The sequence below is a fragment of the Stenella coeruleoalba genome (genome assembly GCF_951394435.1).
Source record: "Stenella coeruleoalba genome assembly, chromosome: 8".
Taxonomy (NCBI): domain Eukaryota; kingdom Metazoa; phylum Chordata; class Mammalia; order Artiodactyla; family Delphinidae; genus Stenella; species Stenella coeruleoalba.
The window spans coordinates 48,504,614-48,525,351 of record NC_137154.1 but is presented as its reverse complement, the minus strand read 5'-3'; the positions used below and the strand labels follow the sequence as shown (position 1 = coordinate 48,525,351).

At 39.3% G+C, this 20,738-nt stretch overlaps 3 protein-coding genes across 3 annotated transcripts; all 3 read right to left on the bottom strand.

Moving 5' to 3' along the window:
* Positions 1-4,784: 4,784 nt before the first annotated feature.
* Positions 4,785-6,357, bottom strand: LOC307191109 (hemoglobin subunit beta). The gene is made up of 3 exons (XM_079930831.1): positions 6,227-6,357; positions 5,875-6,097; positions 4,785-5,040 (listed from the first exon to the last, which is right to left on the bottom strand). The coding sequence occupies exons 1-3, from the start codon at positions 6,316-6,318 to the stop codon at positions 4,912-4,914; spliced, it is 444 nt and encodes a 147-aa protein (XP_079786957.1). The 5' UTR covers positions 6,319-6,357; the 3' UTR covers positions 4,785-4,911.
* Positions 6,358-10,102: 3,745 nt separating this feature from the next.
* LOC307190396 (hemoglobin subunit epsilon-4-like) lies at positions 10,103-11,521 on the bottom strand (the record flags this gene model as incomplete). Its single annotated transcript, XM_079929565.1, is given in 4 exon segments — positions 10,103-10,206; positions 10,209-10,230; positions 11,083-11,305; positions 11,430-11,521. Coding segments are annotated over 4 exon segments (441 nt in total).
* Positions 11,522-18,573: 7,052 nt separating this feature from the next.
* LOC307191111 (hemoglobin subunit epsilon-1) lies at positions 18,574-20,214 on the bottom strand (the record flags this gene model as incomplete). The annotated part of the gene is made up of 3 exons (XM_079930833.1): positions 18,574-18,926; positions 19,784-20,006; positions 20,123-20,214. The coding sequence occupies 3 exons, from the start codon at positions 20,212-20,214 to the stop codon at positions 18,798-18,800; spliced, it is 444 nt and encodes a 147-aa protein (XP_079786959.1). The 3' UTR covers positions 18,574-18,797.
* Positions 20,215-20,738: the final 524 nt, after the last annotated feature.

Here is a 20,738-nt window from a genome sequence, read left to right as displayed (position 1 = left end):
TCCAACTAAAATAATTTTTAGGTGAACTAGAAGAAAAGGACGTCTCTATTTCTCATTGTTCCAAAGAAATACATACAATTCCCACTTTCATGTCTCCATTTTCCAAAATATTGTCTCCATCATTGCTAGATAAATAAAGATTCCTCAACCCTTTGACCTGTCCCAAGCCCCATCCAGCGCTTTGAACAAATTCACTCTGATTTTTCTCAGACATGTAAGAAAATCTTGGTTCTTGCTTTGCTATCAGGAGGTTAGGGCAGGATTATATGCCCAAAAAAGATTATCAGGGTAAAAAAGATAGAATTTAAACATTTTCCATTTATATTCATTCTTTTCTAAAACCTTGAAGCAAAGAGGATCTTACTATTGTGCTATCCTTGGGAAAAAAATTTTACATGTTGACTTCTGGGGAAAGACGTCTTTCAAATGTTTGAAATGTTAAAAACAAAAACAACCAAAAAAACCAACCCCACATTTGGTTTGACCTTTAGGTTTTGAGTTTCATTTTATTCAATTGAAACCTCTGTTAACTTTATCATTGTTTTACATTTGTACTCTTTTCAAGACCCTATTTCAGACTCCTGATATCAGAGGTCAGGCATATGTACATGAAAGGACCACTTCTGGGGAAGTTTGGACGTATCTTTTCAGGAAACCTGTGTCATGGAAAACTCATGGAACTTACTAAATAATAGTGTAGAATAGGTCTATATTTTCCTGTAAAGAGCCAAATTGTCAAGGCTACAATTTTGCTGTCTTGACTGACAGAAATAGCACCTACTTAAAGAATTCCCCTACCATTTCCTGTTTTCAGAGGTGGTTTCCCTAAATTCTTTTGATTTTAATTTTAATTTAATTCATTTTAATTGAAGTATAGTTGATCTACACTATAATATTAGTTTCAGGTGAACAGCATAGTGATTTATTTAGTACTTTTATAGATTATACTCCATTAAAAGCTATTACAAGATAATGGCTATAACTCCAGTGCTATACAATACATCCTTGTTGCTCATCTATTTTATACATGGTAGTTTGTACCTCTTAATTCCCTACCCCATCCTGACCCTCCCCTCTCATCTCTTCCCACTGCTAACCAATAGTTTGCTCTCTATATCTGTGAGTCTCTTTTTCTTTATTTATATTAATTTGTTTTGTTTTTCAGATTCCACATAAAAGTGACAACATACAGTATTTGTCTCTCTCTGTCTGACTTATTTAACCAAGCATAATACCCTCCAGATCAATCCATGTTGTTCTTATGGCTGGGTAATATTCTGCTGTATACATATACACCTAAATTCTTCAATTGTGTCTTCTTTCTTTTTTTTTTTTTAACATCTTTATTGGAGTTGTGTCTTCTTTCTTATGCCTTCCTCTGCCATGGATGGCCTATGAGCCACTCTTTTGTATGGACAACTGTGGCAGCCACCACCATCCAAGCCTCAGGGCAAGAGTTGCTGCTTTGTTTCACTGTTGCTACTTGGTATGATTAAAGAGTGAAACAGGTTTCTCATTCTATTACCATAACCCTGCAGGGACAAGGCTTCAAGTTGTAATAAGGCATAAAAAGCTCAGACATACCAGGCAAATATAAGGAAGAGTGAATAGAGTGATAAATGGTGTATGTTCAGAGCCTCAAGCTCAAATCAAGGTCAGCACTCAAAGGTTCTGGAACACTTCTCAGGCCCACTGACGCCTTCATCATTGTGAGCTAATTTGTAGTCTGTGAAGGGATCACAGCATGTCTGCTCTACTTTGATTCCAGCCGCAGTGAGCACTAAACACACACATGCCTGGCCCCCCGCACACACACACATGCTACAAGTCCCTGAGAGAGAGGGTTTTTTTTCTTTTTCCTTTACTCTAGTCGGTCAAGTTTAACTAATTCCAAATGTTCTATACCAGATGGGCCTAGTCTGAATATAATTAAGAGGATGATTATTAACTTTCTTCAAGAGAATCATGACATTCATCCAGAGATGTGCGGTTTTATCATCTGTTTCAAAAATTACTTTTCAGTGAGAACACTTTTGTACATGCTCTAGTGTTCAATTTTAATTCCCCAAGTAGACCATTTCAGCAAACTAATCTATATTTTTCTGGGTAAAGCAGTTATTATTTACTCCACTCCCAGATATACAATATCTTAGTTACCACAGTTTTGGCATTCTTCCAAAAATAATAAACTAAAATAAAATATAACAAAATCAATTAAAACTAAATTAAATAAATACAATTAAATAAAACAAAAATGCTCCGTGAAGAGCAGAACTCATAGAAACAGAGGTCATACACACAGAATAGTTTAAGAATAGTATGGTTTAACTCATTTAAAAAGAAACAAAGTCATATTTCTGTCTATAAAACAATAAATTCAGTATAACCATAACTTTGATAAAGGAATTATATTCTAATTATTACAGAACAGTTAATGCCTCAGTTAGTAACTTCCTTATCAATATTTCCTCTATTGGGCTCAGATTTTCATTCAGAATTAGCTTTGTTTACCTCCTAAGTGGGCTATGGTACTCACATATCAAGAGCAAAGGGACAGTCTCTCCCAAGTTAAATCTGGAACTGTACATCTTTAGAGGCAGAATCTTGGCTTCAGTCTGGAAACTGTTTACAAATATGGAAGGCATTAAATCCTAAAGCCAAACCTTCAGGGCCCTTCTCTGAGGCTCAAGAGATGGATAATCTAGAATGTTATGCTGAATTCCCTTGACATTAAAGTAGTTTATTTTAAAATGATTATGGAACATAACGCACAGTATTAGTTACTTCCCTTTCTCTCTCATCACCTTCCTTCTCACCTCCCCTCCCCTCCCCTCCCTTTCCCTCTCTCTCTGACTCTCTGGCTCTGGCTCTCTCTCCTTGCCTCCTTTTGCTTTCCATCTCTCTTTCTTCCACACACATACCCCATCTTCATGAACACATACTGAACATAGTCTATAAAGCAACATGGTAGCAGAAAATAGAAATAACCGTTGGGTAACTTATCACATAAAACTGAAATCAAATATTAAGGGATTAATTTTATTCCTAGACTTTTACGGAAGCTCCACTTTAACAAGGAATGAAAGCATATAACAAGCTGCCAGAGTCTCCTTCCATCTCTTGACCTCCTCACTCCCGATGGGGAGACACCAACACCTAGTATATAGTAATTGTTTGAGCTGGATCCAAGTCTTATCCCAGTGATGTTCTCTTCAATTCTCCAGTATTGGAGATTTTCAGGCCCAACTTCTTGTCTAGATTCATTGGCCAGTTTCAGAGGTGAAGGAACAAAAGAGAGTGTAGTAAGTCTTTATATAGTTTTTATTTTTTATGACCATTTAGAGGGAAGAATGGTACTTTCTTTCCTCATTTCCAGATCGTGAAAGCCACAGCCTCTCTTATCCTCTTTCTAATCCTTGGAAAATCTCTTTGTCTCCTAAGGTCTGATTCTTATGATGACTTTTCTATGCTCAGGAGTGTGAAAGGAAACTTCCTAAAATTCTCCTGAGGCTCCTCTGCTTCTGGAATGTAACCAGGTGGTTCTTAAACATACTGTTGGGATGTAAAGCATTCTCAGTGCCTACTGTGTGCAATGACCTGAGAAGAAACAAATAAATACTTAAAAATCTTCCGCCTTCAGTTAATTCACAATATAGTGGTGAAACAGTAAACTGTAATGCATTGTCTATAACCTGGTGGTAAAACAGAATTATTATAAAAACACCTTTTATAGATGGAAGCAACATGTTCTGTTTCAGGTAGTCAGGTAAGTCTAAAATTAATCAACAGGAACATGATATAGATTTAAAGAAATGCATATAAGTTAGAAGGTTCTCTAAATCCTTCTAATGTTACATTTGACAAAATTAATGCTCAAAGATACTTTATTACCTATGATGACACAGCAAATGTTTGATGAGTGGTTTATTTTCCTATATGCTTCCTCAGTGGTTTACTTTCTTTGTGCATTAACACAAAGAAACCCTATGCAATGGTCTATTGTTTGGATTGTCCTCTACTCCCAGGAGTTCTAAGACAAGAAATAATTATTCATTCATTGATTACTTCATTTAATAAGTATACATTTACTGTCTCTGGAGGACCTACTGTAAAAGGCACAGTAGTCACGTAGGATAGTACAAAATACACAGAAACGCTTATACAGCATGGAGGGTGAGTGTGCTTCATAGGAAGAAAAGTGAAAAGTGGGTGAAGGTGGGTGGGGGGTATGGAAAAATTTCCTTAGGCAATACTGGAAAGTTCATTGAGACCAGGGTCAAAAGATATGTGAGCAGGTGGAATGTGAGCAGGGAGGGTAGGGTTAATTTTGAGGTCTTTTGGGGCAAGTGAGAGAGGGAGGTAATGCCTTAGAACAGGAACATCTGATGTAGTATAGCATTGCTGCCTACAGCATGCAAGCAAGAGAAGTAGGACAAAAGGAGACATAACAAGACTTTGAGCAATCATTATGTCTCTGATTGAGCACATTATTTTTTGAGTAATTACTGAAAATGGATCAGAGCATTAACCTGAAGTTTCTCTCTTAGGTTTGAGGTCTACCATGGAGCCCCTGTAATGCCGGTATCCACTCTATATTTCAAGCCTTCTTGACAGTTTTTACGCTCTAAGATAGAAGTTTCATCCATTACTGACTGTGTATGGCCCCCTTCCTTTTCTCATTTCCCTTGACCTCTTTGTATAAGACACAAAGACACCCTATCTGCAGACCTTCAGGGACCTTCCCATATCCTTAGGGAAAGAAATGAGTAAAAGGAATCAGGAAATTGTGCTGAAAGTTCTTTATTAGGCAGAAGCCATACCCTTGAGGGTAGACATTATTTCCCCAAGTTCAGAAAATAGAATCTAGGGGAATATGGTCTTCCGATGGTCACCAAGAAATAGGCCAGGATCTCAATGGTACTTGTGGGCCAAGGCATTAGCCACACCGGCCACCACCTTCTGATAGGCAGACTGAAGCTCCGGGGTGAATTCCTTGCCAAAGTGGCGAGCCAGCACAACCACCAGCACGTTGCCTAGGAGCTGTGTGGGAGAGATAAAAAGCAAGAGCATGGTTAGTAGAGGGACTCAGCTTAGAGTATTTAAGTCTCATCCCAAACTGTGTCCCTAGGGTATAAGCAGAAAGGTAGCTGAAGTGTAGGTGTTACTACTGATGTGAATCCATCCACATCAGCCTGAATTTATATTTAGAAAGGTTTCTCTCTTTCTGCCTTAATCCAGAACGTGTTTTCATTTTTATTCTTTAGGACCATTTCAAGAAGCAATACAACATTTTATCCTCCTTCCTTCAAAAGGAAGAGATAAGAGGAAAATATTAGATAACATTTTTTAAGTGGATTAAAAAAGAAAGTCTTTTTTAAAAATTAGACACTCAGGGCTTCCCTGGTGGCGCAGTGGTTAAGAGTCCGCCTGCCGATGCAGGCGACACGGGTTCGTGCCTCGGTCCGGGAAGATCCCACATGCCGCGGGGCAGCTAGGCCTGTGAGCCATGGCCGCTGAGCCTGCGTGTCTGGAGCCTGTGCTCTGCAACGGGAGAGGCCACAACAGTGAGAGGCCCGCATATCGCAAAAAAAAAAAAAAAATTAGACAATCAAAATAAAGTGTGATTAAAAAAGGAGAAGGCATTGCAAGAGGACAAACAGAGGAGAACAAGAATGAATAAGAGGAGGTGATGGTTGTGAGCAAACAGGGTAAAATAAACTAAAATAAACAAAATGGTCCCAAGGAGTCCATAGTGCCGTATCCAGAATACCTCTCTTCCATTCTAAACTGCATCCTGCCATTGAGCCCTCTCCCCATGACACGAGCTTGACCACAAAAAGAAGAAGGAGAACATTGATGGTCCCATAGACTCACCCTGAAGTTCTCAGGATCCACGTGCAGCTTGTCACAGTGCAGCTCACTCAGCGCAGCAAACGTACCCTTGAGGTCGTCGAGATGCTTCAGGCCCTCACCAAAGGAGGCTAGCACCTTTTGGCCATGTTTCTTCACGTTAGGGTTTTTCATAACAGCATCAGCAGTGGACAGGTCCCCAAAGGACTCAAAGAACCTCTGAGTCCAGGGGTAGACAACCAGCAGCCTAAGGGGTGAAAACAGCAAAAGGACAGAGGGAGTCAGCACCTGTCAGAATCTCAGGGGCTTTTTCTGTCCCCACGTGCCCAGCTGCCATTCACTCTCCTTAAGCCTGCCTTGTAAGCTGGATACCTACCTGCCCAGGGCCTCACCACCAACTTCCTCCACGTTCACCTTGCCCCATAGGGCAGTGACGGCAGACTTCTCCTCACCAGTCAGATGCACCATGGTGTCTGTTCGTGTAGTTGCTAGTGAACACGGTTGTGTCAGAAGCAAGTGTAAGCAGCCGCTAGCCCTGCTCTTCCTTTTAAGCCCCACCCAGCTTCCTGCCCTCCCTGCTTCTGAGAGCAGATTGGCCCAGGGCACAACACAAGTTCATTGGTTTGGGGGAATGTGAGATGCACTCTTGTTCCTCAGTTCCCTTCATCTGTGATTGTCTGGTCCAGTGTGTCGGGACTCAGAAACCCTGCTCTCCCTGTACTTACCTCCCAGCTTCATTTCCTTCATCAGTAGCTTCTACAAATATACTGCCAGTCTCATTTATGCATAAATGTTTTAGTCAACATTGTGGAATGTATCTTACAGTTTAACCCATCCAACTCTTTCAATTCATACATAAGAAAACTGAAACCTAGAAAGCAAAAATTTTATGAAGTTGACTCTATATGGAGCTTCACTTTGTCTCTAGATATGTTTATAAGTGGTTGGAGTGGATAAATATTTTGCCATAGATTTAACTTTCTTTCTCCTTTGTATAATACTTTGGGTCACAAAATTCTTTCCTTTCCCATCCCTTCATTGAAATAAATGTCCATTAAGTGAAAGAAAAGTAATAAATATTGTCTCTCTACCACCTACTGAAATAGGTTTGGGGAGCATACATTATAATGGAACAATTTAATGAGAAATAAAGAAAAAGATGTGATACCTATTGCATAAGTACTTAAATATATGATGTGAATAAAGAGAGAATGCAAAGGAATTGCAAACAAGATTTATCTTATTCAGCCTGTTAAAGTCTAACAGGGTTTCTGGGAAAACGCCAAGTGCAGAAATTTCCACAGCTGGGTCCTCAAGAAAAAAGTGGAGTTGGACCCAGGAATGAAGATTCAAAGCGAATTTCACTCTTTTCTCAATTGAAAATAATACTACAATGGTATACAAATATATACCCACCGGCATAGCTGGAAAGAAGGAAGGAAGGAAGGAAAGAAGGAAGGAAGGAGGGAGGGAGGAAGGAGGGAGGGAGGGAGGCACAAAGGAAGGAGGGAAGAACGGAGGGAATGGAAGGAGTAAGAGAAGGGAAAATAATGGAATGAGAGGGAAGGAGGAGGGAAAAGAATATAAAGAAGAGGAGAGATGGACAATTCCAAAACTTCACAAGGCTGTAGATAAAGAAAAGTTTTTATACTTTGCTAATGATAGTGTAAAACAGTATAATTGCTTTTGAGAATATTTGGTGGTGTCTACTGAAGCAGAATATATGCAGCACCTATGACCTGGCAATTATACTTTTAGATATACAGAGATGCTTGCTTGTGTGCATCCAAAGGCATGTATAGGAATGCATGTAACATCAATATGCCTCAGAATCTCAATTCAGTAGCAACTTAATTGTTCCTCATTTAGTGGAATAGATAAATTATACTATGGTAAAAGAATGAAATATTATACAACAATGAAAAGAATCTGTATCACATGCTGTAATACAGATTAATTGTACAACATAATGTTGATTAAAAATTACCAGGGATAATAATTCAAATTATATGATTTATATATAGAAAGATGGACAGTGTGACTGTAATTCAGATGACCAGGGGGGAATGTTATATGATAGGAAGTTGCTATGAACGATCTTTACACTATGTTACAGTTTCTTTTTCTTTAACCTGAAAGTCAAATAAAACTTGAAAAATTCAAGGACTGGAGCGGCACAATTTGATTTGTATTATTTTGGCTTCAGTGGACATGGGGGTAAAATAAATGAGAGACAAATAGGATGATGTTGTATTAGGGAGGGAAGTAAAAACATCTCTATTTTCAGGCTTGAGCAATTGATGATGGGATAGTCATTAAGAAGGGGAACACAAAAAGAAGCGTCAGTTAGCAGGAGTAAATTAGGAAAAGATCAAGAGTTCAGTCTTGGACATACTGTATTTGTTGTACTTTTGAGCAATCCAAAATGGGATATTAAGCAAATAGTTAGATATCTAGTTCTGAAGCTCAGAAATAATGCAATCAGCTCAAGAATATACAATGAAACAGGGTACAGGGCTTCCCTGCTGGCGCAGTGGTTCAGAGTCCGCCTGCCAATGCCAATGTTCGTGCCCTGGTCCGGGAAGATCCCACATGCCGCGGAGCGGCTGGGTCCGTGAGCCATGGCCGCTGAACCTGCGCATCCGGAGCCTGTGCTCCGCAACGGGAGAGGCCACAACAGTGAGAGGCCCACGTACCGCAAAAAAAAAAAGCAGGGCACAGAGGAACAGATCATAATGCATTATATAAACCACTACCACTACCTTTTCAAAAATGACAGACAATGCACTTTACAAATATCTCCTTGAAACATTGGAATGTATTTGTGGGGTAGGGATAATTATTCCATTTACAAACAAGGAAATTAATTCTGAAAAATGTTAACTAAATGTTTCAAGCCAATGGGGCAATAATTTGACATTGTCTGTTAATCCAAAAGCCGTGGCTTTTCACTTTATGCCAGGGACTTCAGTACAGAAATTTGAAGTGATTTTTACACAGGTGGCTATGCCCATTGCCAGCTCTAAGTAAGAGACATCTAGGTTTTTTTTTCTTCTGTCAATAGATTTCCTCTTTGCATTCACTAGACAGGGAACCTGGCTATCCTCCATGACTTCTCCACTCTCTATTTCGCTATGCTTCAAGTCCTGCAGCATCTTTGCCACAGTGCTCCTTTATTTGATTTTTTTCTTAGTACCACTGCTTCTGTCAAGTTTAGTCTTTTACCTATCACTTCATTATACTCACAGCAAATTCCTACACCCAGATTCAGGGTAGATTCTGCCTTGTCAAGTCTATGCCCACACATGGATCAATTTCCCTAAAATACCCTATTGATTATGTCACTCTGGTGTGCAAGAAACCTCACTGGTAATTTTGTTTGCAACAATAGCTTCTTTTCCTTCTTTTTCTGGTCTTTCTAGCAGATTCTCTAATTTTATAAAACCCCACTGCTTTTAATGGGCCAGTTTCTCCTCTGTCAATTAGACCTCGCATGCTGATTCTTGAATTTGTCATTTTCCCTCATAAATGGCCTTTATCTCTACCAATAGAATTAGAAATGTGTTTCAGGTCAAGAGCTACCAGGTGATGACAGATTCAAACCAAAGCTTCCAGTTCATATGCTTTAGGGATGTTGCCTTCATTAGTACCATTGAAGATGCTAGGAAAAAGTTGAGAGCAGAGTCCTTAACTGGGTCTCTAAAAAGTATCATCTTCACTGCATTATAGCTGCTAAAAATATGTTTCTTATATTAAATAGAACTGAGCTATAGTCCAAAAAGAACTCTATTCTGAGTTTATACAAATAACAGCCTATACAGGTCCCCTACTTTGTGTCCTAACAACTCACTATCAATAATCATTTTGCATCTCTCAAGAGTAATTCCATTTCCTTCCTTTTTCTAAAGACCTTGTCCAACTCAAGAGTCTAGTTTCCCTTCGTAGGAGTAATTACCCTTTGAAGCCACTCTAATCCTGTAGAATCTTATAAGGGTCCCTTCTCTATCATCCCCAAACTCTCAATCTCCAATATTCTCATTACAATAGGAGTGCTTTCTTTTAGCTGAATCAACTTATAAAAGATAAAGACAGAGAGAAAATACAAGGATATTCCTTACAGAGCATGACTTTTATTTTATTTGTATTATATAGGAGTTAAGTCTGGAGGCAGGGCTCTCTCCCTCCACCTTCAGGAGATGGACTGTTGGGACCCAGGGCCCTCAGGTAGGCACCAACATAGATGGCCAGGCAACTACTGGTACTTGTTGGCCAGAGCATTAGCCACAGCTTCTGTCAGCTTCTGCCAGGGAACCTGGGTCTTTTGGGTAAATTCCTCGCTGAAGTGGGTTGCAAGACAATCAATATCATGTTGCTTAGAAGCTGGGAATAAAAAGAAGATAGTGCATAGTGAACAGAAGGTCTCAAGCTGCCCCTACAGCAAATAGATATAACATCCATTTCCTTCTTGATAAAAGGTTGAGCAACTTTCATTGTCATGCTCCCACAAAAGTGCATCATTATACGCTTGACATTGGCTTCAGTGACTCCCAGTCCTGAACCCCCAATGTGTTCTATCCTTCTCTCATTTTCCCTGCCAACTTCTGACCCCAGAGCATTGCTATGGATTGCTTCTTTCCTTTTTTAAAAGTAGGATTATAGTGCTGGGGCTTGATACGCGTAGTCTAAGTCTTCAGATATTGCATACATTCAAATTGTTTGGACACCCATTTGACAAAGAATCCAGTGCTTCGTATACAAGAGCATTTCATCATTGCTGGAGTTGAGAGGAGGAGGGGCAAACCATGAAAAAGTCGCTTTTACTTTGCCCTGCTTACTCCTGGTTCAAAGCTAAAGAACCATGCAGAAATGTGTTCATCGATTTTTATAGAAAATTTCAGTTATCAAAGGCAAGGTGTTCTTCTCCCTGGCTCAATTTGTATTCTCCAGGCCAAACTATTTAGCTCACTTTTGTCCAGTGCTCTTCACGACATTTATTTTTAAGAAATATCAGATGGCCAGTGGCCTCCACTGGTCATAGCATAATTAATTACTCTACTTGGTCTTACCTTTGACCTTAGGAACAACCTAACTACCAAAATCAAGCTTTTTCCTGAAATATTACCTCCAAAAAATACCTCTATACGGTAAGACTTAAGAACCTGTGTTCCCTACTGTAACCACAGAACAGATACCTGGATGAAAGAACAAAGCACAAGCATGCCCAGAACTCACCCTGAAGTTCTCAGAATCCACATGCAGCTTGTCAAAGTGCAGCTCACTTAGATGTGCAAAGGTGCCCTTGAGGTCGTCCATGTGTTTAATGGCATTTCCAAAGGAGGTCAGCACCTTCCTGCCACAGGCCTTGACCTTAGGGTTGCCCATTATCGCAGACTCAGAGTATAAGTTAGCAAAACTGTAAAAGAACCTCTGGGTCCATGGGTAGACAACCAGGAACCTATGGGATGGTCATAGTCACAGAGCAGATGGGAAGTCAGAGTATGTAAGAAACCTGACCAATCCATCTTTCTGGAAAAATCTCTGCCTTTCTGCCCCCTGTCCTACCTGTGTCCAGTGCTTACCTTCCCAAGCTCTCACCTCCAGCCACCTCTACATTCATCTTGGCCCACAGGCTAGCAACAACATCTTTCTCCTCAGCAGTAAAACGCACCATGGTGTCTGGGAGCTTACTGGTGATCACTAATGGACCAGAAGCAAGTCTGTGCTGCTGCTTCTCTGCATGGCCTTTTATTCCTCATCTCTTGTCCCCAGGCCCTTACTTCTCCCAATAAAATGAGACTATTTTTCAAAGGTGGGTTGTCACCACCAGGGATGGGCCTTGGGCAAGGGAGGGTCAGCTAGATGGACATTTGTGTCTCTGATAATGTTGTGTGGCTCTATCAGGGGGATTCTGCTGTCCTCTCTCCTACCATCTACCATGCAATTCATATCTCAAGCTCCCTGCCACCATCCCTGAATTGACCATAAGGCATAAACAGAATTAGGAAGAGTAACAATTAGAACTCTGTTCAGGTGTTGTATCAGGTGTTTACAAGACATTGTTCTGCTCTTCAGCCAGGGTATAGAAGAAGTCACAGCTCTTCTTGGTTACCAGTGCTTCTAAAGCTTATATGGGGCTCATAATTTTATAGTTCTTGTAACCAAGAAAAAAGACCTCAATCCAGAATCTGTTTAGAAATAAGATAGGTAAGAACTGGGTAATTTAGAGAAAAATTGAGCACCACCCCATTGTTGTTGAGTTCTACCAATAATACATGCACTTGCCTGAATAATTTTTTTCACTCTGATTATATGGACAAGTGTCTCTGGCCAATACATATATCTATGCATTTGTATCAGAGAATACACAACTGGCTGTTGGGGAAATAGGTGTTCCTGTGTTCAGTGAAGAGAGTATTAGAATTCTCTTTGGCAATGGCTATAGAATAATTGAGTTGTCTCTTGTGTGCTGAATCCACACTCTCTGGCTGTGTGTAATGTTTCTTCATATCTAATCAGGCAGAGGCAATCTTCACTGACAGTACTCCACACACCACTGCCACTGTGATCTAAGGTACTTTGGTCTCACGCATCCAAATAAGCACTTACAGGACTAGAAAAGGCACACTTGTAGTGGGAGAGGGAATGGTTCATTTTGTTTCTTTATTTCAGAATTTGTTTTCCTACATTTTGACCCCCAGAAAGCTGGTTTGTTTGTTTCTCCCTGAGATCAATCTTATAAATATATATACATATAATAATAATAAAAAAATAATCTCCATGTGTATTTACAGAGGTACTCTAAAATTTAAAGACTTCAACTCGATATATTCAGTATATTATAGATGAATTTCTACTACTAGAAAATAAATCCTTTCTGTCTATTTGATATAGCAAGAGGCTTTTATCTATTCAGCTTGGAAAAGACTTAAATGTAAAATGTGGATAAGAATTGCTAAGTTTCTGGAAGCTGGTTTACCATGACAGACATGATTATCTGTGAGCTCTCCATCCCAAGCTATGTTAATGTGAGCACTTTGGTACAGAGATATGAAGAAAAGAGTTTGAATTAATGCTAAAAGAATTTGCTTCAAGATAAGAGGTCAATGAAATAAAATAAAGAAGAGGGACCTATGACTACAGCTAGGAATGCCAGTCACACTCAGGTGTGGGTTTGGCCTGCTGGGGTGGATCCAGGTACTTGCTGTTTGGTGGTCCTGACCCCCATCTTCAGCAGAGTATGTGCACCCTGCAAGCCCCCAGACTCAGGGGCATCTGCAACTCTGAGTGTCGTGGAATAACCACCCATCTTTCCAGGAAACCAGGCAACAGTTCTGGAAGTTACCTCTAACTCCTGTTTTTCTCCCACACTTTTTAGATAATCACTCTCTCTGAGCAGTTTATAATGATCTCTCTTCATAAATGCTGTAGCCAATCTGCACACATTTCTCTCCTGATAACAGCAATCAATTTAACATTCCTAGGCAGCTTTCATCACTTTAACCAGACAGTTCTTTAGTAAATCCCACAACCAGTTCTTTGGAGTTGACTTTAAAAACAGTTATCCCTTGCTCTGATGTCCAACCCCTCGCATCCCTAGTCTATCCTCACAAGGTCTGTGACAAACCAGACACCAAAAACAATGGGAACTATGAACCTGCAGACTGCAAAAAGGAGACCCAAAACACAGTAAAATAAGCAAAATGAGAAGATAGAAAAACACACAGCAGATGACGGAGCAAGATAAAAACCCACCAGACCTAACAAATGAAGAGGAAATAGGCAGTCTACCTGAAAAAGAATTCAGAATAATGATAGGAAAGATGATCCAAACTCTTGGAAATAGAAGAGACCAAATGCAAGAAACATTTAACAAGGACCTGGAAGAACTAAAGATGAAACAAGCAATGATGAACAACACAATAAATGAAATTAAAAATACTCTAGATGGGATCAATAGCAGAATAACTGAGGCAGAAGAACGGATAAGTGACCTGGAAGATAAAGTAGTGGAAATAACGATTGCAGAGCAGAATAAAGAAAAAAGAATGAAAAGAACTGAGGACAGTCTCAGAGACCTCTGGGACAACATTAAATGCACCAACATTCGAATTATAGGGGTTCCAGAAGAAGAAGAGAAAAAGAAAAGGACTGAGAAAATATTTGAAGAGATTATAGTTGAAAACTTCCCTAATATGTGAAAGGAAATAGTTAATCAAGTCCAGGAAGCACAGAGAGTCCCATACAGGATAAATCCAAGGAGAAATACGCCAAAACACATATTAATCAAACTGTCAAAAATTAAATACAAAGAAAACATATTAAAAGCAGCAAGGCAAAAACAACAAATAACACCCAAGGGAATCCCCATAAGGTTAGCAGCTGATCTTTCAGCAGAAACTCTGAAAGCCAGAAGGGACTGGCAGGACATATTTAAAGTGATGAAGGAGAAAAACCTACAACCAAGATTACTCTACCCAGCAAGGATCTCATTCAGATTTGATGGAGAAATTAAAAACTTTACAGACAAGCAAAAGCTGAGAGAGTTCAGCACCATCAAACCAGCTTTACAACAAATGCTAAAGGAACTTCCCTAGGCAAGAAACATAAGAGAAGGAAAAGACCTACAATAATGAACCAAAAACAATTAAGAAAATGGGAATAGGAACATACATATCGATAATTACTTTAAATGTAAATGGATTAAATGCTCCCACCAAAAGACACAGATTGGCTGAGTGGATACAAAAACAAGACCCATATAAATGCGGTCTACAAGAGACCCACTTCAGACCTAGAGACACATACAGACTGAAAGTAAGGGGATGGAAAAAGATATTCCATGCAAATGGAAACCAAAAGACAAAGAAGTACACTACATATGATCAAGGGGTTGATCCAAGAAGAAGATATAACAATTTTTAATATTTATGCACCCAACATAGGAGCACCTCAATACATAAGGCAAATGCTAACAGCCATAAAAGGGGAAATCTACAGTAACACATTCATAGTAGGGGACTTTAACACCCCACTTTCACCAATGGACAGATCATCCAAAATTAAAATAAATAAGGAAACACAAGCTTTAAATAATACATTAAACAAGATGGACTTAATTAATACTTATAGGACACTCCATCCAAAAACAACAGAATACACATTTTTCTCAAGTGCTCATGGAATATTCTCCAGGATAGATCATATCTTGGGTCACAAATCAAGCCTTGGTTAATTTAAGAAAATTGAAATTGTATCAAGTATCTTTTCCGACCACAATGTTATGAGACTAGATATCAACTATAGGAAAAGATCTGTAAAAAATACAAACACATGGTGGCTAAACAATACACTACTTAATAACCAAGGGATCACTGAAGAAATCAAAGAGGAAATCAAAAAATACCTAGAAACAAATGACAATGGAGACACGACGACCCAAAAGCTATGGGATGCAGCAAAAGCAGTTCTAAGAGGGAAGTTTATAGCAATGCAATCCTACCTTAAGAAACAGGAAACATCTCGAATAAACAACCTAACCTTGCACCTAAAGCAATTAGAGAAAGAAGAACAAAAAAACCCCAAAGTTAGCAGAAGGAAAGAAATCATAAAGATCAGATCAGAAATAAATGAAAAAGAAATGAAGGAAATGATAGCAAAGATCAATAAAACTAAAAGCTGGTTCTTTGAGAAGATAAACAAAATTGATAAACCATTAGCCAGACTCATCGAGAAAAAAAGGGAGAAGACTCAAATCTATAGAATTAGAAATGAAAACGGAGAAGTAACAACTGACACTGCAGAAATACAAAAGATCATGAGAGATTACTACAAGCAACTCTATGCCAATAAAATGTACAACCTGGAAGAAATGGAGAAATTCTTAGAAATGCACAACCTGCCAAGACTGAATCAGGAAGAAATAGAAAATATGAACAGACCAATCACAAGCACTGAAATTGAAACTGTGATTAAAAATCTTCCAACAAACAAAAGCCCAGGACCAGATGGCTTCACAGGTGAATTCTATCAAACATTTAGAGAAGAGCTAACACCTATCCTTCTCAAACTCTTCCAAAATATAGCAGAGGGAGGAACATTCCCAAACTCATTCTACGAGGCCACCATCACCTTGATACCTAAACCAGACAAGGGTGTCACAAAGAAAGAAAACTACAGACCAATATCACTGATGAACATAGATGCAAAAATCCTCAACAAAATACTAGCAAACAGAATCCAACAGCACATTTAAAGGATCATCCACCATGATCAAGTAGGGTTTATTCCAGGAATGCAAGGATGCTTCAATATATGCAAATCAATCAACGTGATACACTATATTAAAAAACTGAAGGAGAAAAACCATATGATCATATCAATTGATGCAGAGAAAGCTTTTGACAAAATTCAACACCCATTTATGATAAAAACCCTCCAGAAAGTAGGCATAGAGGGAACTTTCTTCAACCTAATAAAGGTAATATATGACAAACCCACAGCCAACATCGTCCTCAAATGTGAAAAACTGAAAGCATTTTCCACTAAGATCAGGAACAAGACAAGGTTGCCCACGCTCACCTCTCTTATTCAACATAGTTTTGGAAGTTTTAACCACAGCAATCAGAGAAGAAAAGGAAATAAAAGGAATACAAATTGGAAAAGAAGAAGTAAAGCTGTCACTGTTTGCAGATGACATGATACTCTACATAGAGAATCCTAAAGATGCTACCAGAAAACTACTGGAGCTAATCAATGAATTTGGTAAAGTAGCAGGATACAAAATTAATGCACAGAAATCTCTGGCATTCCTATATACTAATGACGAAAAATCTGAAAGTGAAATCAAGAAAACACTCCCATTTACCATTGCAACAAAAAGAATAAAACATCTAGGAATAAACCTACCTATGGAGACAAAAGACCTGTATGCAGAAAATTATAAGACACTGATGAAAGAAATTAAAGACAATACAAATAGATGGAGAGATATACCATGTTCTTGGATTGGAAGAATCAACATTGTGAAAATGACTATACTACCCAAAGCAATCTACAGATGCAATGCAATCCCTATCAAACTACCAATGGGATTTTTCACAGAACCTAGAACAAAAAATTTCACAATTTGTATGGAAACACAAAAGACCCCGAATAGCAAAAGCAATCTTGAGAACAAAAAACGGAGCTGGAGGAATCAGGCTCCCTGACTTCAGACTATACTACAAAGGTACAGTAATCAAGACAGTATGGTACTGGCACAAAAACAGAAATATAGATCAATGGAACAGGATAGAAAGCCCAGAGATAAACACACGCACATATGTTCAGCTTATCTTTGATAAAGGAGGCAGGAAACTACAGTGGAGAAAGGACAGCCTCTTCAACAAGTGGTGCTGGGAAAACTGGACAGCTACATATAAATGTATGAGATTAGATCACTCCCTAACACCATACACAAAAATAAGCTCAAAATGGATTAAAGACCTAAATGTAAGGCGAGAAACTATCAAACTCTTAGAGGAAAACATAGGCAGAACACTCTATGACATAAATCACAGCAAGATCCTTTTTGACCCACCTCCTAGAGAAATGGAAATGAAAACAAAAATAAACAAATGGGACCTAATGAAACTTCAAAGCTTTTTGCACAGCAAAGGAAACCATAAACAAGACAAAAAGACAACCCTCATAATGGGAGAAAATATTTGCATATGAAGCAACTGACAAAGGATTAATCTCCAAAATTTATAAGCAGCTCATGCAGTTCAATAACAAAGAAACAAACAACCCAATTCAAAAATGGGCAGAAGACCTAAATAGACATTTCTCCAAAGAAGATATGCAGACTGTCAACAAACACATGAAGGAATGTTCAACATCATTAATCATTAGAGAAATGCAAATCAAAACTACAATGAGATATCATCTCACACCAGTCAGAATGGCCATCATCAAAAAATCTAGAAACAATAAATGCTGGAGAGGGTGTGGAGAAAAGGGAACCCTCTTGCAGTGCTGGTGGGAATGTGAATTGGTACAGCCACTATGGAGAACAGTATGAAGGTTCCTTTAAAAACTACAAATAGAACTACCATATGACCCAGCAATCCCACTACTGGGCATATACCCTGAGAAAACCATGATTCAAAAAGAGTCATATATCAAAATGTTCATTGCAGCTCTATTTACAATAGCCCGGAGATGGAAACAACCTAAGTGTCCATAACTGGATGAATGGATAAAGAAGATGTGGCATATATATACAATGGAATATTACTCAGCCATAAAAAGAAACGAAATTCAGCTATTTGTAATGAGGTGGATAGACCTTGAGTCTGTCATACAGAGTGAAGTAAGTCTGAAAGAGAAAGACAAATACCATATCCTAACACATATATATGGAAGTTAAGAAAAAAAATGTCATGAAGAACCTAGGGGTAAGACAGGAATAAAGACACAGACCTACTAGAGAATGGACTTGAGGATATGGGGAGGGGGAAGGGTAAGCTGTGACAAAGTGAGAGAGAGGCATGGACATATGTACACTATCAAATGTAAAATAGCTAGTGGGAAGCAGCCGCATAGCACAGGGAGATCAGCTCGGTGCTTTTTGACCTCCTGGAGGGGTGGGATAGGGAGGGTGGGAGGGAGGGAGATGCAAGAGGGAAGAGATATGGGAACATATGTATATGTGTAACTGATTCACTTTGTTATGAAGCAGAAACTAACACACCATTGTAAAGCAATTATACTCCAATAAAGATGTAAAAAAATATAAAAATAAAATTTAAAAAAAGAGTAAATGATGGAGAAGATACAATATTAATTTTTGATCACTGAACAGAATGTACTTTATTAAAGAGAAGCCGGGCTCTCAAGGCCAAACTCCAGTCCCCACGTGTAGAAGGAAGGCATTGGGGACAAAAATGGTGAACTGAAAGGAGAATTCAGTGGTACTTGTGGGCCAGAGCAGTGGCAACACCAGCCACCAGCTTCTGCCAAGCAGCCTGCAACTCAGGGGTGAATTCTCTGCCAAAGTGCGAAGCCAGAATAATCACCAACACATTGCCCAGGAGCTGTTAGGTGAGAGACAAAATGACAATTAGATATGTTGAGTAGAACTTTCCTAAAAGAGTTGCAGAAAATAATGGCTTAATACCTACACCCACTCCTAACTCCACATCGTAAACTGCTCCATGGTTTGTATCTGTGCAATAAACTCTGATAAGCTAGTTCTTAAATTTTATTTAAATTCTATGAGCCCTCTATTCAACATTCTGTCTACCTATATCCCCTCACTCTCTCCATTTCACCATTTTTATTTGCCTCTCTCCCTCCCTCTCACATTTACCAATTGTCTAATCTTTGTCATCATAGGATTTCAGGGCTGCATAGGTTCTTAGAGTGAGTTTAGTAAAGTCTCCAACCAATGCAGGAATAAGCTTCCACTTAGTCCCAATATTGATGGGTAATTTAATATATTTAGAGAATTGATTGATATTTCTTTGAGATAATCTGCCTAAAAATTATTCTCCCAAATATCTTCCTAAACTTCAATCATCAGGAGCCACATAAAATAAGACATTTCTCTTTCCTTGAGACAGGTTTTCATCTACCAAAACCCAGATTCCATTCCTCCTTGAACAAGTCTGTTATTCTCTGATATTCTCTAGGGTAAACAAATCCAGTTCTAACAAAAGTTCCCGAAAACTTTTAAGCAAACTCAGGCTTAAAAGGGCTAGTAGCCCTTTAGTGTCACTAGTCCTGAACCGAGGTGCTCTTGGTATGTCCACTGGAATTCTGCCCTCTTAACACCAACTTTGATCTATGATTTCTGAGATCTTTGCTAGTCTTTGCAACCAAAGACTCAACTTCCATTATTATTCCAAAGTAAAAAGCATAAAAAGAACACATGACCATTTCCTGAACTCACCCTGAAGTTCTCAGGATCCACGTGCAGCTTGTCACAGTGCAACTCACTCAGCTTAGCAAAGGCGCCCTTGAGGTTGTCCATGTTCTTAACAGCATCTCCAAAGGATGTCAACACCTTCTTGCCATGGGCCTTGACCTTGGGGTTTCCCATTATGGCAGAGGGAGAGGACAGGTTGCCAAAGTTGTCAAAGAACCTCTGGGTCCAGGGGTAGACAACCAGGAGCCTATGAGATGAGACCATAACAGATGAAAAATCAGTGACTCGAAAAGTTTGAAGAATTTCCTGGTCAATTTACCAGGCTCATATTCACCATCCTCCCCCATGAAGTCCAGTTGCTACCTGCCCAGAGCCTCGCCTCCAGCCTCTTCCACATTCACTCTGCCCCACAGGCCAGTGATAGCAGCCTTCTCCTCAGCAGTAAAATGCACCATGATGTCAGGTCTTGAAGCTTACTGGTGATCACAGAAGTGTCAGAAGCAAGTCTGTGCTGCTGCTGGAAGGTGTGGCCTTTTATTCTTTACTGCTGAACTTCTGGCCCTTTGTTCCCCCTAATCCTTTAAAGTCATTGGTCAAGGCTGAGCTGTGTCCCTCAGGGGTGGAGTCAGGTCAGGAAATGGTCAGCAAGGAAGATGTATATTGAGTCTGTGATAATGTGTTGGTTCCTGAAACATCCTTCTTTTGTTGGCTCCTCCTCCATCCTCAAAACAATTTTTCATTCATTCTCTCTTTTCACCCTCTTCTCTCCCCATGTCATCCCCCATGATGACATCCATCTCTCCCACTCTCCTTATCCCAGAAAGACCCATAGAATGCAGCTAAGCCCAAGATAGAGTTCCAGTCAAACCAGGTTTAATATTTGGGTTAAGGATGGTGAGATGGTGACAGGGCCAAAAACACAGTCAAGAAAAAAAAATACAATTGTTGACACAGAACCTCAGCCAGTTCTAGCTCTCTT

Bases quoted from the DNA above. Each gene is read 5' to 3' on its own strand.
- LOC307191109 (XM_079930831.1), bottom strand. From the start codon at position 6,318: ATGGTGCATCTGACTGGTGAGGAGAAGTCTGCCGTCACTGCCCTATGG. The intron at 6,098-6,226 runs GTAGGTATCCAG...TTCACCCCTTAG, and splicing joins GGTGGTGAGGCCCTGGGCAG to GCTGCTGGTTGTCTACCCCT. The intron at 5,041-5,874 runs GTGAGTCTATGG...TCTCCCACACAG, and splicing joins TGGATCCTGAGAACTTCAGG to CTCCTAGGCAACGTGCTGGT.